General features: G+C 39.8%; 1 protein-coding gene across 17 annotated transcripts in view; it reads right to left on the reverse strand.

The window, feature by feature from the left end:
• Positions 1-87: 87 nt before the first annotated feature.
• Positions 88-16,540, reverse strand: part of TRAK2 (trafficking kinesin protein 2) — an 80,600-nt gene continuing 64,147 nt past the window's right edge. For 13 of the 17 annotated variants that reach the window (XM_043525671.1, XM_043525670.1, XM_043525665.1 and 10 more), the window contains 9 exons: positions 15,967-16,097; positions 15,732-15,806; positions 14,835-14,972; positions 13,448-13,527; positions 9,741-9,944; positions 8,668-8,966; positions 7,982-8,257; positions 6,506-6,605; positions 88-4,766 (listed from right to left, as the gene is read on the reverse strand). In XM_043525671.1, coding sequence (XP_043381606.1) covers positions 4,088-4,766; positions 6,506-6,605; positions 7,982-8,257; positions 8,668-8,966; positions 9,741-9,944; positions 13,448-13,527; positions 14,835-14,972; positions 15,732-15,806; positions 15,967-16,097 — 1,982 coding nt within the window. In that variant the 3' untranslated portion in view covers positions 88-4,087. The remainder of the gene's footprint in view (positions 4,767-6,505; positions 6,606-7,981; positions 8,258-8,667; positions 8,967-9,740; positions 9,945-13,447; positions 13,528-14,834; positions 14,973-15,731; positions 15,807-15,966; positions 16,098-16,540) is intronic. The other 4 variants (XM_043525673.1, XM_043525677.1, XM_043525676.1 and 1 more) reach the window with 1 other exon arrangement.

Raw genomic sequence — 16,540 nt, forward strand, 5'->3', positions numbered from 1 at the left:
TTTATAAGAGTACCCACCACCACCACACTCATATTTTTATATCTATCTATATCCACATGCATGGAACAAACCACAGTGCCACCAGCGTCATGTAAAACAGCATGTTTCTACATGTTTATTATCAAATTTACATTCCACTATGAAAAATTAAGTGCAAAAAGCAGATGAACAAAAAAAAGTTCCCAGTTTCTCAAAAAATGTGCAACTATCCTATGCAGTGGCTAAATGGGTCTCAAACCCAAACCTTTGCTCCTTTCTATGCTGTTTGCTTTGCTGAAGTAGATTTTCTTCTGCTTAAAAAAACATATTCCATCTCACTGCCCATGTCTGCTTTTAGTGCATTGGTTTTGTATGCGTTTCACATCAAAGAAGTTCAGTTAGTGAAACTATAGTCCTGTGGTTCTAAAGGCAGAAAATTAAATGGGTACTTTTCTTACTTCCAAAAATATGCTCAAAACCTGAATAAAAGAGACACTGAGGTTGGCAGACTGACATTGCAGGAAGCTCTCTCTCTTTCTGGGTCTTTCCTAAAAGGGATGGCTAAATTCCTTTCGGTCTTCTCCGGTGTTTGTTCCATGCTGCAGGTTTGTGGACACAGGACCTGTTTCAACTGCAGTTATTTGTTGCTGTTGCCACTAGCTCCACCCAGCTGACTAAGCCATCTTGAAATATACCAAGAAACCCTTTGTAGAATCTTAGATAGATCATTCATGTAAATGCTTCTCTCTACTGCGAGGCAGGAGACACTAATCAATTCTTCCAACTCCACAGGAACTAAATATGCTACCAACAACATCATAAAGGCGTATTGCAAAATGTTGTCTTCTAGGTTAGGCTCCACTGCTAAATCACTGCTACGTCCTTCAGATCTAATTTTCCTTGACCCTGGAATTTAGGCACAAGTATACAAAATACACATGGCGTATCCATCGATGTAAATACAACATAGAAAAATCTTCAGCTTCAACTGAAAGGATAAATATATAGCCACAATAGTGCACAAGTTCTGCTTTTATCACCTTCCTGCTTTGGACAGGTAGTTGATGAGACACTGGTCTATGGAAACTTTATTACACATTAGGCTGGGAAAACTTGGTATCATTCAAATCAAAACATGTTTTTAAAAGGCTTCATTCCATATTTACATGCATTTAATTATTGTGCTTTTAAATGAACTTAAACAGCAACCTGGTCTGAAAAAAAGTCTAATAAATCAGTTGTTTTGATTCTTCTGCTGTTAATACACAGCTATAGCAATCATGACAAAGCTAGTTAAAATACACATATATTAATTCTAAATTATTTAATACATGTAAAAGTCTAGCTGTAGTTTACAAGTATTTATATAATAAATGTACCTAAATTGGACATCAATTTGACACAAATGCTGTTCTCTGTATACATCAGACTGTCTAATTTTCTATTGCTTTGTCACCTGATATTTCCCTGGGAACTGCAAAATACACATATGATATACCAAATGCTCAGTGCACTGGAGAACAAATACTCACCTTACCAAGCGAGGTAAGACCCTGTGCATGGTTAAGGAAGTACAACCCAAATGCTTTAAAATAAAAATTAGGAACATTTTTTGTCATTTAAAACAGAATTAACCCTTATGCATTATTTTAAATTAATAGATTAATCTTTTACAACTACGTGAGCTATCTAAGCGAACTCCCAAAGGCCAACCAATGGAGCTACTGAATGCTTATGTGTACTACTGACAGACAATGGCGGCTGAGAAACCTTGTGAAGCAGTTAGTGCTTGGAGTGGTTACTACGTTTCTTTTTTAGAAACAAGCTTTATATCAAAAAGCATCATTAAGACACCAAAAGGAGTGCAATCGTAGGAAACGTCAGGTTATAAATGACATACTAACTCATTTATAAAGCTATCAGATTTTCTAATCTGTTCCATTTAAAGTTTTTACAGTGCTGGCAGTGCTGCAGCGTTTGGAGGGCAGATTAGGATGGTTGTGCCTCTTGACAGTTCTAACCAGTCATATGACTGCTTCACTCCACTGGACCCCAAGAGGATGTCACCTAGAGCCCCAACTACACAGGTCTTACAACCGAGTTTAGACAACCTAGTTAAGCATGGCTGTTAAAACATGGTTGTGGCCAAATCTGACCCTATCATTGTGTGACTGGTCAGAATGAATGGGCCTAAAGAGTATTAAAATCTCTATAAAAATTGTTCCAGTGCGGGTAAAGACCATTCAGTCGAAACATATATAGCTTTGAACTCTGGTTTGATTTTCCATCATAATTTGATCACTTACACTACTCACGCTGGCCTGGTCCCACTAGGTCTACCATAACTATATTTAACAACTAGGATAAAGTATAATTGTTAATTCACTTGTAAAGAAATGGAGACTATAAATCATAATAATGAAAGTTCCTTGTAGCTAAAATTAGGTTACAAATAAACTATTCTATTTCACAGAGATTAAGGACTTGTTCACAACAGAATCACTTGCAGAGATCTAGCACTGATCAGTTTGGACAGGTTTTTTTTCCTTGTAGCCCCTTTATAAACCATGATATAGATTATTCAAAGGAACAACTTTTTATGCTTAGTTATAGCTAAAATGCTTCTGAATCCACTGGTGATGGGCTCAAAGCGTCCTGCTATTTAGCACCCAAAGACACCAATAGATTCTTTTCAAGGGACTTGATTTCTGTCCATTCAATTTTCCAGTGCAGTGAGTTCTGCCTCTTAAGATCTTTATTACTTTCACTCAGAACAGTAAGTCTTTGAACTGCTCTCCATTAACAAAGAAGAGGCAGATTATCTTCTGACAATGACAAAACTCATTTCTATTTGATACAGTGGCCACAAAAACCATTCACCGCTGCCTTATTTGTTGCTTCAGTGCCAGAGTCTGGAACGTTCGATTATGTACTAACCAAAGTTCCAGAACAACTTTCATGGACTGTTTCCTCAGTGAAATCTGTGTAACAGAATCCTGCCTAGAATCAGAAAGTATCTTAAGTATCATATCCATTAGGTTTATATTCCATTAAAAAGCTCTCTCAAATGTAGGGACTATCTAGTAGCCAAGAGCAGAGTCAGTCACAAAACTTCTAACATTCTGTCATCTTCTGTTAAAAATATGCTCCCCGTTTAGATGAAATAAAAACAAACCTAGAATCAAGCATTTATGTTTTACTCCCTTTTATAACCTTAAAACGTGCCTGAGATTTTGTGAGTGTGCGTGTATGTGTGTGTGTGTGTGCAAGCAAACCTCCTTTTATTAAAAATATATGCATAGCATGCTTTGGAAACGTTTTGTGGCTTGAAATAAACAATTTTCCCCTAGAATATAAAATCTTCTGCTTAACTCCTACTGATTGCACTTTCCTCAACGTGCTTTCAACAGCTTTCAGAGAGTTCAGAGAGGAATGTCATTCTGTTGATACTCCACTAGCACCGCTGCACTCATCCAAAATAAAAATCCTACCCCAACTCTTATTTGTACATGCAATGAGAAGTATAAAACTTAACATACAAAATATTTTTTTAAAAGAAGAGGTTCAGTTTAATTTCTAATTTGGAAATGCAAAAAACAAAGGAATCCGAGTTGTTCCTGTGCTTGTTCTTCATTACAGAGATGGATTTGGACCAATTATTCTGGTGCAGTAAAGAACAGATTCCTTGTTCCTTTTACTAATACCTTCAGTGGTACAATATCACCGCTAACATTTGGCAAAATAATATGATCATGGTGGAGAGGGGAGACAGAGCATTCTACAAGACATTTATTGCCCCAGACACATACATTTGAAAGCAGAAGATACTAACAAGCATTTGTTATTGTCTTTTTATTTAAGCCAGGAAATCAGATGTGTAAAGGGTCTCAAGGTTTAGCTTTGGTTTCTTCTCTCCTGTGATCTCTTCCCAATTCTTTCTTCTTCCTTCCTCAACTCCATGCAATTTCTCTCTCTCTCACCCCATCTCCCTTTCTTTTTCCACTTTAACGTGCACATTCCTTCTGCAACTTTCCATTCCACACCTGTATCAGATGTTCAGCCTTAACATATTATTTGTTCTGCTAGAAGTCTGTTACTTAGAAACCACTCAGTCTTCCTTTAAGATACCCATTTTTGATGAGGATGTGCAAAATGGAGCTCCAAGTGCCCCAATCATGACTGGAAGACTCTGGTTTCTTCTCAGTCCACCCATTAGGTTGCTACCTGCACTTAAAAACACAGCCGAGTCCGGTCTCCGCAGGCCAATTTCTGGCCCTTGATTTTTAACATGGTCCCCTGCCTCCGGGGGTTTGACTGCTCTGGCAATACCCAACCTCTTCAGCCTGTCCACCAGGTTCATCTTCAGTTGGTCTAGGTTAGGAGGGTTATGGGATGGTTTCAGGCCACACCGCTCCTGCAAGAATGTTTCAGCTGGTCGTGATGCCAGAAAGTTTTCAGAGAGATGCACTCGAGTATCAAAAGGCAGAGGGGAAGAACAAGGTGAGTGTGAGGGAGAATTTCGGGGAGTGGAGGGAACGGGAAGGGTTCGTAGGGGCTGTAGAATAGGCAGCTTTCCTGGCATACAGTTATCACAAACTTTGGCAGAGATGCCTTGTTCATGCAAGAGTTTAGCCAGACTGGTGGTGGTGCTCAAGGTGGTGGAAGAGTCTCTTCTGTTGGCGAGGAACTCTCCAATACTAAGCCTACAGGACATGGCTGGAGAGCTCACCGTTGTATTGCCAGTACTGTTGCCACTACTTCCAAATGACAATGGCGTGTACATGGAGCTGAAAAAAACAAACAAAAACACACACACTGGATATTATTATTACTGTACTTTGCTCTCAATCTGGAAACTTTCATATAACACAGGGCAAGGTAACAACAATCATTTTAAAAATAAGGCTTGTGCTCAAATTAAAAAAAGGAGATTAAAAATTCTGTATCTGCATATAACAAGATTCATTACAACTTTCACAACTTCAGCCTTTATAATATTCAGAAATACAAAACATTGCTTTGCAAATCCCACACTGCAGGACACAAAACATTAGAAAAAAAAAGTTAAGCCGGTCCATATTGACATATGATGATGGGAAACGTTTTTATAGAAAATGCAGCAAATTTTACAGGATCCTACACAACCAAATTACAGGAATAATTACAGTCCAGCACTTCTATGTGCATTAGAATAATCATGGAAGAAGAACTACTTTAAAATTTTAAGAGTATATTTAAGCATGGGGTTGATTGCAAAGGTCATGGTATATGTTAAACTCATTTCTTTGTCAAGTCTTAACTTGGAAGAGTTTACCTTTTAAATGCCTTTGGCGCTGAAGCTAGAGATTAACACCATAAACTAGAGCTTTCCAAAGCCAATTACTATTTAGGAGTATCTGGATACATTTGATAGAAACATAATTACAAAAGCATACAAAACATTTGCTCTGCTGCAAAACACACACATTGGTGGAGGGAGGCTAAAGGTCTAAGCATTTGCAAACCTGATTCTCCACGGCTGCAGACTGGAGGATCTTGTAGAGCTCCCGCTTCAACTGACAGGATTCATTTCACAAAGCTGAGGATTAACACTGTCCAGTACAAGTTTTTTTCTCTCTCCCACATATTCTCTCCTTTTAATCCTTATCTTCCTTCCCCAATGCACAAACATTATCATTACCTCCCACCTCTCTCTGCTACTATAATAACTCGGTGCTTCAGGAAGCAGCATCTAGTTTTAATTGGGAAGGTGGGTGCTGGTTTCTGGTGCACCCGTTTATTGGAAAGAATAGGGAGAAAGCTTCAGACCAGACTTAGAGTGCCTTCTGGGTAAGAGGTCAATGACATTCTAAAATCTCAGAATACTGAGCTCCCGCAGGATTTGACACCAGATCAGACCACTGATCCATCTAAACTCCTACCCTACCCCTCAGGAGAAAACCACCAACCAACACAAGATCCAACACAAAACCAACTAATAATGCTCCTGGCAAATTATGTAAGGTCATACATGATCCCAAATGGCACAGAGGGTCATCTTACATCATCTATCCTGAGGTATAAAATGTGATCACCTTCACTTTATTAATTTGGATAACTACATAGGTGCTATGTAGCTGGATAACTACATGAAATGAGTTAGTTCTTTTTAAAAACCCAGTCACAGAATAGATCTCAAATATGTCCTGCAAGAGAGAATCCCATCAGTAGATTATATGCTGCATAAAGTTATATTTCCATTTACTGGCCTAAAGTTATTTCCACAATAGGAACCAATGTGTGGTGAAATTAAAGGGGTCAGGGATATATATATATATGTGTGTGTGTGCGTGTGAGAGAGAGAGAGAGAGAGAAAAATATCGATCCATTCTCGCAATGCCTTTCATAATTAAAACGACTAGTAAGAACATCAATCCTGAATGCTCCTCTCGGGCCAGATACATCTTTCATTCTTTTCTAGACCTGGTCCATACCTCAGGAGCAACTGATTCTGTGCAATAACTCTGAATGTTAACAACCATCTTACCTGGGGGTAACCTGAGTGACATCAGAGGGGTGCAGGATCCTACAGGTAGTGAAGGTGAATGTGGAGTTTGTGGAGGAGAGACACTTTCCTGGGTTTGAGGCTGCAATGCAGACAAAACACAGCCAATGAGGACAGAAAGCGAGAGAAAAGGACTAATTAAGGTAAGGTACCATTATTCCAGGATTTTTTGTGGGGTTTAAATAAAGACTAAAGAAGGGGAATCCCCCAAAGATAAATATATTCAATTGAAAAAGAGAGTTTTATTTTAAGAGACTTTCCATTCCTCACTTTAATTTTTTTCAGTGTAAGATCAAGTGAAATTGAGACTTCTCAGTATTAGAGCTTCTGCTTCTTTAGAGTGTATATCTTGGACATTAGCAAGAGTGTTATATCTAGTGTTTTCAGCGCAGGACTGACCCTGGACTCTAGATTCATTCCACACACTGATGCAGACTCCTCCCATGACACAGGACACATCAAGTCTCTCTGTGTCTTAGTTTTCTCCTGAGTAAAATAGGGGAGAGAAATACTTCTATACCTCACTGGTGTGGCAAGAACTAGTTGCTGTTTGTCAAGTGCTCTGAAGATGGAGAGCACAAGAAATGATTATCTCCTTTTTACCGAAGTGTGCTTCAGTTAACATTGTGTGACTGTTGTCTTCTGGTACTTGGATGAAAAGACTCCCAACAGGTTACCTCCCCAAACAAGTATAGAATGGAGCTCTGCAAAGAAGTTTGCCTTTAAATTTCCCAGAGACAAATCCAGACTTCTTAATTCAGAAATCTCATATTTCTTAGTCTACCAGCAAGCTATTGTACAGAAATCACTGACTGAGACACACCTGCTGCAGGCAAATGTATCTCCTCATACCAACATTGAGGGAGAAATCAGAAGTTTTATTCCTTTACCACAACCTTATTTCTCAATGAATCATTATTTTGAAACATAACTAAATTCAGTCTTCAAAAATACAGTACTTTCCTCAACCAAGTTTAGTGCAGATTAAATTTCTTCCTGTCTGAATTTCTCTTTCATGTCTTCTAGCAGGAAATGGGAGTTGCCATGGAATGTTTTAATTTTTTTATCAGTATTTTTATTACTTTAAATAAGAAAATGTCAATTGTTTTTGATACAAGAACATAGGAGTGTTCCTTTGACGAACGTACTTGGTTAAGAATTCAGTTTTTGGTCACATCCAAAACCAGCTTTTCCAGCAGCAGTATGCTCCAGAACAGCACAGGCTTAGAGGGAGAATGCCATCTTCTGAATCCTGCAAAACCTTCATGTTCCTGGAGATCCCCCATCCCAGAACTGACCAGACATACCTCTCCTTAGCTTTAAAATCTGACAGGGGTAACGCACAACCTTATACAGCAATGAAAAAAGCATCATCATAAGGAAGCACCAAGAGTGACATATAAGCCACACAGTAATAAATATATGAAAAGTGAAACCATAAACGTCCATGATTCTTACCAGCGAGTGGCACTGTTGCTGAAGTAAGAGGTGGCAGGAAGATCCCTGCCTCTGGCTTTGGCACTGCACGTGTCCCTTCCTCCAGAAAGGCTTGTTGCACTTGAAATGTTATACCTCCTTCCCCTTCTTCCTCATCTTCCTCCAAGTCAGAGATGTGGTAGATGGCATCCTCAGGTAATGGTGTAAAGCCTTTTGTGACAACACCTGGCCGTGGATCGAGGATGGTACCTAAGTTGGGTTGAGCAAGCTGCTGCCAGTGGAACAGAGTCTGAGATCCTGATGAGGCAAAAAAAGGTGGAAGGGGATGTTTCTGTTCCATTCTACTGAATCATAAAGAGTGGCCAGAACACAATACCAAAACAACCTGACCACCTGGGACTGTCATCATGGAACATGAGAAGAATTTAGACCAAGAGATTCAGAGAGTTAAACAGGAAAGCCTAGTACTGAAACAAGTTTGCTCCTACATTTGGGTCTCTTACTTTGAAGTACACTGTGTTACCACCAAGTTAGCAGATAATTGGCTTTAAAAAAAAAAAATGTCCCTTTCTCCAAGGGCTTCTGATTCTTGAATACCAACCCATTCCCAGGGAAACACTGATTTAATTATCAAATACACTGATTCCATCATAAGCGAAGCATGACATTTCCTTCTGCTAGAGAGAGAAGGCAGATTATTCTCTTACCTTCGAGAGGTTTAACAATTTGTAATTTCTCTGGCAGGAGCAAACGGAGGCAGGGAGAGCCCCCAGAGAAGTCAGTGAATTCTGAGTTTGCACCCACGGACAGACAACTCCCTACTGGTGTGCAACAGCCACCAGCCTCTTCTTTCTGGTCAGCCAGCAAATGCATTTTACGCTCCCATTCCTCCTCAAAGAACCGCTTTTCACTCAGGTAGTTTTGCTGACGGAGATGAAGTGTGTGCAGAGCCGTAGCTAAATCATTGTCTCCAGGGGTTCCAGGCTGGCCCAGCTTTTGGTTGTCCCTTGGGGGAACATGAAATCAGAATTGGGAATTAAAACTAAAAGTTTAAAGACTAAACATTACTTTAGTAAACAGGGGCCCAGATTGGATTTAGTTTTGGGATGAGGAAAAAAAGATGAAGCTGTTTTAAAGACTTCTATTTAATTGGTGTAGTCAGTATCACAATATCTGGCAAGGTTTCAGACTAAAAATCTGCAGACAAATTTGTCTGGAGGCAGCATCTCACAGCTTCATTATTTAGGAACAAAGACCACCAGTGTATAAGATATCCTGTTTGCTTGCTTTTTCTCTGCAGTCACTGAATTTACTACATAAGGATGTTTATAATTCTTTGTATTATTTGCTTGCTAACATTCATCCTCTTCTGCTTTATATGTGCCACGTAATCTCTCCCCCTTCAACCTTGATGCACAATGTCACAGACATATGACTTGTCAGCGCAATAGGTGTGGATAGCATGAGCAGGTTTAGTATTAAATCATGTCATCAGTGGAGGAAGCCTGGGTTCACAATATCCCATGGGGTGACACTGGGAAGTTAGAACATTTAGCAGTTAAGAGAATAAGGGAAATAGTCTCAGTCACACTGCAAAGGTGAAAAAGCTGAGCCCTAACTTGCCATGGCAGCTGGTGAGAGAGAGCTATCTCCTCGAGTTTTGATGAGAGCAATAAGATTATAGTTCGGCACCGAGAATGATAATTCCTATGCATGCATACAGACTGCCTACCATTAATACAAGTAACCTAAAACCACACTAATATGCTGAGTCTCCTACTTTGAGATTTCCTTGGAGCTGCTCCTCTGGTTCAGATGTGCCTTGCTCTCCACTTGTTGTAGACCAGACTGAAAGGGCTTTGCGGTCATGATAACACTTGAACGATTAGATCCAGGGATTAGTAGTTGGGCAGGAAATGAAGAAGAGCGACCACGTGTAACATTAGCAACCTTGACAGTATCAAACACCCGTTTCTGCAGATCCCTGAGAAAGGGAGAGAGAATAAATATACACAATCCCCTTTTCATCCTTATAGCAAGGAACTGACCAATGACCAATAATGTTCTCGAAAGTGTTTTGGGTAGGATACAGAAAAAAAGTTTCAGGCGATCACAAGACTTCTACAATTAATCTGCAACTAGGGTTTTTGATTTCAAAAGGGCTGACTTTCAAAAATCAAGGAAATTAGTTAGGGAAGTGGATTGGACTGAAGAATTTATGGATCTAAAGGCAGAGGAGGCTTGGGATTACTTTAAACCAAAGCTACAGAAGCTATCGGAAGCCTGCATCCCAAGAAAGGGGAAAAAAATTCATAGGCAGGAGTTGTAGACCAAGCTGGATGAGCAAGCATCTCAGAGAGGTGATTAAGAAAAAGCAGAAAGCATACAGGGAGTGGAAGATGGGAGGGATCAGCAAGGAATGCTACCTTATTGAGGTCAGAACATGTAGGGATAAAGTGAGACAGGCTAAAAGTCAAGTACAGTTGGACCTTGCAAAGGGAATTAAAACCAATAGTAAAAAGGTTCTACAGCCATATAAATAAGAAGAAAACAAAGAAAGAAGAAGTTGGACCGCTAAACTCTGAGGATGGAGTGGAGGTCAAGGATAATCTAGGCATGGCCCAATATCCAAACAAATACTTTGCCTCAGTCTTTAATAAGGCTAATGAGGATTTTAGGGATAATTGGTAACATGACAAATGGGAATAAGGATATGGAGGTAGATATTACCATATCTGAGGTAGAAGCGAAACTCAAACAGCTTAATGGGACTAAATCGAGGGGCCCAGATAATCTTCATCCAAGAATATTAAAGGAATTGGCAAATGAAATTGCAAGCCCATTAGCAAGAATTTTTAATGAATCTGTAAACTCAGGGGTTGTACCATATGATTGGAGAATTGCTAACATAGTTCCTATTTTTAAGAAAGGGAAAAAAAAAAAAAAGTGATCCGTGTAACTACAGGCCTGTTAGTTTGACATCTGTAGTATGCAAGGTCTTGGAAAAAATTTTGAAGGAGAAAGTAGTTAAGGACATTGAAGTCAATGGTAAATGGGACAAAATACAACATGGTTTTACAAAAGGTAGATTGTGCCAAACCAACCTGATCTCTTTCTTTGAGAAAGTAACAGATTTTTTAGACAAAGGAAACGCAGTGGATCGAATTTACCTTGATTTCAGGAAGGCGTTTGATACTGTGCCACATGGGGAATTATTAGTTAAATTGGAAAAGATGGGGATCAATATGAAAATTGAAAGGTGGATAAGGAAATGGTTAACAGGGAGACTACAGCGGATCCTACTGAAAGGTGAACTGTCAGGCTGGAGGGAGGTTATCAGTGGAGTTCCTCAGAGATCAGTTTTGGGACCAATCTTATTTAATCTTTTTATTACTGACCTCAGCAAAAAAAGTGGGAGCGTGCTAATAAGGTTTGTAGATGATACAAAGATGGGAGGTATTGCCTATTTAGAGAGAGACCGGGATATCATACAGGAGGATCTGGATGACCTTGTAAACTGGCGTAATAGTAATGGGATGAAATTGAATAGTGAGAAGTGTAAGGTTATGCATTTAGGGATTAATAACAAGAATTTTAGTTATAAGCTGGGGATGCATCAATTAGAAGTAACTGAGGAGAAGGACCTTGGAGTATTGGTGGATCATAGGATGACTATGAGCCGCCAATGTGATATGGCCGTGAAAAAAGCTAATGCGGTCTTGGGATGCATCAGGTGAGGTATTTCCAGTAGAGATAAGGAGGTTTTAGTACCGTTATACAAGGCACTGGTGAGACCTCATCTGGAATACTGTGTGCAGTTCTGGTCTCCCATGTTTAAGAAGGATGAATTCAAACTGGAACAGGTACAGAGAAGGGCTACTAGGACGATCCAAGGAATGGAAAACTTGTCTTATGAAAGGAAACTCAAGGAGCTCAGCTTGTTTAGCCGAACTAAAAGAAGGCTAAGGGGAGATACGATTGCTCTCTATAAATATATCAGAGGGATAAATACCGGAGAGGGAGAGGAATTATTTAAGCTCAGTACCAACGTGGACACAAGAACAAATGGATATAAACTGGCCATCGGGAAGTTTAGACTTGAAATTAGACGAAGGTTTCTAACCATCAGAGGAGTGAAGTTTTGGAATAGCCTTCCAAGGGAAGCAGTGTGGGCAAAAGACCTTTCTGGCTTTAAGATTAAACTCGATAAGTTTATGGAGGAGATGGTATGATGGAATAACATGGTTTTGGTAATTAAATATTCATGGTAAATAGGCCCAATGGCCTGTGTTGGGATGTTAGATGGGGTGGGATCTGAGTTACTACAGAGAATTCTTTCCTGGGTATCTGGTTGGTGAATCTTGCCCACATGCTCAGGGTTTAGCTGAATGCCATATTTGGGGTCGGGAAGGAATTTTCCTCCAGGGCAGATTGGAAGAGGCCCTGGAGGTTTTTCACCTTCCTCTGTAGCATGGGGCATGGGTCACTTGCTGGAGGATTCTCTGTTCCTTGAAGTCTTTAAACCATGATTTGAGGACTTCAATAGCTCAGATATAGGTGAGAGGTTTTTTGTAGGAGTGGGTGGGTGAGAGAGATTCTGTGGCCTGCATTGTGCAGGAAGTCAGACTAGATGATCATAATGGTCCCTTCTGACCTTAATACCTATGAATCAAACACCCTTTTCTGCTGAACGCTGAGAAAGAGAGAGAGAATAAATATACACAATCCTCTTTTCATCCTTATAGCAAGGAACTGACCAATGACCAATAACGTTCTCGAAAGTGTTTTGGGTAGGATACAGAAAAAAAGTTTCAGGCGATCATACGACTTCTACTAGGCTATACAAGTCTAGTAAACAGTAAGGAATCAGAGCCCGGAAAGAGTGGAAATTGTCTGAGTGATGAAGTTGCTGAGGGGCATGCTCTCTCCTGCTGGAACAACCACCCTGTATGGGCTTGAAAGAACAAGAGGAGGTGGCATTAATACCACGCAGGAACTTTCAAGGTCAATAAAATGTTTTAGGATCAGACCCTGCAGCCCTTACTCCTGAGTAAAAGCTCCAGGAAAAGGCCTTCAAGATACTGGGAACTGATATAATTTCTCTTCAGTTCTAGTTTCCCTTATAGAAAATTGCCAGAGAATTTAATAGGGATGAAACCAATGTAGTAATACAGAAATTAGTTTAAAAACCTACAGAATTCAGGAATAATATCCTTTGAGTAGATTTTTTTTTAACCATCCCAGAGAACTCAATAGGAGGAGTATACATACTGTACTAAATTCCCAAAGATTATTGAAAAACTCAACACTAGAAAGGTGATTTTTTTATTGAACTACACTGAACCTTTCCATAAGGCACAGAATATCTAGATTCACCAACTCCCAGCAATTACCCGATCCTCATTGACATTAGTCTTAGCCCTGGCATTGGCACGTCTAGCAAAAGTTGAGAGAGGATGCGTGTGGGAAGGTGAAAGCTGAACTTACTTTTGTTTACCGGGAGCAGATTCTTCATCCTGAATCAGCTCCATTCGCATTGTCCCCTCAATCTCTGCTGCAAGGGAATTCTGTAAGGAACAAATTAATCAAATAAAATAAAACTGACATTCAAATGCTTTCCTCCACAAGTTTGGCAATAGAAACCCAGTAAAAAACTCATGTTCTGCTCCATTATTATTATTAATTAGAGTCACTACACAGTGACCTAAAAGACACAGATAAAGGTCAGGTGCACACTAGAAAACGTTTGCTGGCATAGCTATACTAGCACACTCTCCTAGGGGATATGTGGTTTATACTAGCACAAAAGTGCTTTTGCACGTATAGTTTACATTGGTTCCCCAAGCAAAATAAGCTGTAATGTTAAAAAACAGTTTTACGCAGTGTAACTGCATCTATACCAGGGCTTTCGCCAGTATAAAAGTGTCACCAGAGAAATATTAAATCACCTACCTAACTGATATTACTATACTGACACAAGTTTCTAATGTAGACCTGGCCAAAGACACAGTTCCCCAAAAAGATTAATCTAAAAGAAACCAACATTTACAATCTAAGTTTTCCACTGGTCATTTACAACCATGTCAAGGCAATGCATTTCTATTGGTGTTCAGCACCAATTTCATAACAAGGAGATTGCAGGGGAGTATATAATGAAGATAAAATCCCAGCAACGTAGTGCATTATAAAAGGGTGATTACTTTCAGGAACGGGTTTTTTTTTTGTTTTTTTTTTTAAAAAAAAGAGAAGCTGTCAAGCAGCTGAACTTATTTCTTGAATTTCCCACACGAAAACTACTGAAATCTGCCACGCCGTTTGTAGCAGAACAGCCATTTAAAAGTTCAATCCGTAGCATGTTTCTTTGGGACTTCCACTGACAGAACATGCTAGCAGTCTAATCTCTAAACTATTTAGGTGTGGAGAGACTGAGTTCATAAGGTACTGGTTGAAAAATTAAAAATCTTGAAAGGCATTTGGATTTTATAGTGATCAGCATGATATAAAACTGGGATCAACTTCTGAGAAGAAAGAAAGAAAGGTGACGTGTTTGTGATAGATGGTAAGGAAAGGGACGTGTAGAACACACATGCAGAGTACATTTTAAAAATCTCTTTATAGTGAATAAACAGCCCAATTGTGGAGAGGTTAAAAGATCTCTTCTGATCTTAGAAATCAGAAATAGAAAAGATTAGCTCATCTAATCCATCCCTCTGACAGCTCTAGGATTGTTTTCTTTGGCATTCTACTCATAAGAACAAGCAACTCTGGTTTTGCCCTTGTAATTCCATGTTACTAAAGACTGTTGATAGTATTACAGCCCTACAGTGTAACAGTGTGGATACACCATGCTAAGAGAAAGCTCAAGATTCATTACCAAAGGAAATGCCCCACATGACTGGGGGCGGCAGAGATGTGCAGCAGGGCTGGCTCTGCTGCGCAGCTCCTTCACTTCTTCTTGTAATTCATGCAACAACCCTAGACATTCTGCATTCCGATCCTGTAACTCATGCAGCTGCAATAAAAAACAGTGGCCATTAATGCAGCCAGCAGTCCGCAACAGAGGCAAAGACAGTACTACAATAACCAATGGAATTTACACCAGGATAAATCTATACAGATGAATATTGTTGCAATGCAGTAATTATCTGTACAAAGAACAGAACAAAGAGCATTTCCCTAAAAATTAGCAAGCTGCAATCCAGCCTAGAACTGTGCACATTCACTTGATATAGTCCTCATAACCAGTGACGAGCTGCCAAAAACTGAAGAACCGGTTCCTTTACTCGCTCCGGGTCTTCAGCGGCACTGAAGGACCTGCTGCCGAAGTGCCGCCGAAGACCCGGAGCGCCGCAAGATGAGTAAAAATTGCCTAAAGTTAACCATGTACTTAAGTGTTTTCTTGTTACAGCATTCAAAAGCTTTCTAGTTGCTTCACAGCACACTATCTGGTTCCTTGTATTCTTTAACAACCGGTTCTAAACCGGATTCAAAATTTAAAAATTGGTTTGCGCGAACCGGCTCCAGCTCACCACTGCTCAGAACTTTCTGGAGCAGTAAGATTTCTCTCCATATATACCTTACTTGCCTTGAGACTCACGTGAATTGTAAACACAGTCAGGATCAATTATTAGAAATACTCTGTTCTTTTCCTTCACCCTCTACCCACCAGGAGGTTAACAAAAAAAAAAAAAAATCCTTGTTCCCCTTTCCCTCCACCTGGCTCCTTTTTTCCTCACCCTATTTCAAATGGATAAATAGAAGCCCCCAATACCTCTCCTGTCAGCTGTCTCTGGGCATCTTTGGAAGCTTGTAGGTGAAGTTTCAGCTCCTCTTTTTCAATCACATGCTGTAGGTACAAAAAGCAAAGCAAATAGCATGTTCAGATTATTTCTTCCTTTTTTACCAAACAGAAAGTTGTTCCTCTTCAGAGCATCCTCTGAACCAACCACACTCTGAAAACAGGTGCCTGTCCCTCAGCCTCTCCTTGCCCTACTGCATGCACACACCTCTTTGAGTTTATGCTGAAGATCAACAATCTGAGACAAGAGGGTTGAGATCTCTTCCTGATAGTGAGTCAGCTCTTCACTCTTTCCTGATAACTCTTCTGTCATTCTGGCAATTTGAGCATGTGTTTCCCCTAAAAACAGAGTAAAATATACATTCAGCACACAGCATTCCCTGACACACCCTTGGCAAAGGTGAACACTGTAGTCGTCAAAGGACAGTGAAATTCCTAAAGAATCAATTCAGGATGTACACCAGTCGGCCTCTGAATTGTCAATATGGTGAAAAGCACACAAGAGCCCTGAATGTCTGTGGTTAATCTCATGCCATCTGTAGTTGACTTCACCCAGTTTACCTTGCAGTAAAACCAAAGTGCCTTGTCTCCATTATATTTTTACAGCGGAACAGCTAACGCATATTAGTTATGCCAAGGTAAAACACACCTTTTTTATCACTGAAGATAAAGTTCATAAAGATGAAGTTCATAGTTCATAACTTCTACCAACTCCCTCATTAAAGGGCATAGCTCACACCCTTTAAACTCTCAAATGAGTCTTTAAAAAGGTGCAATAACCA

This window comes from Chelonia mydas, chromosome 11, assembly GCF_015237465.2.
Source record: "Chelonia mydas isolate rCheMyd1 chromosome 11, rCheMyd1.pri.v2, whole genome shotgun sequence".
Taxonomy (NCBI): Eukaryota; Metazoa; Chordata; order Testudines; family Cheloniidae; genus Chelonia; species Chelonia mydas.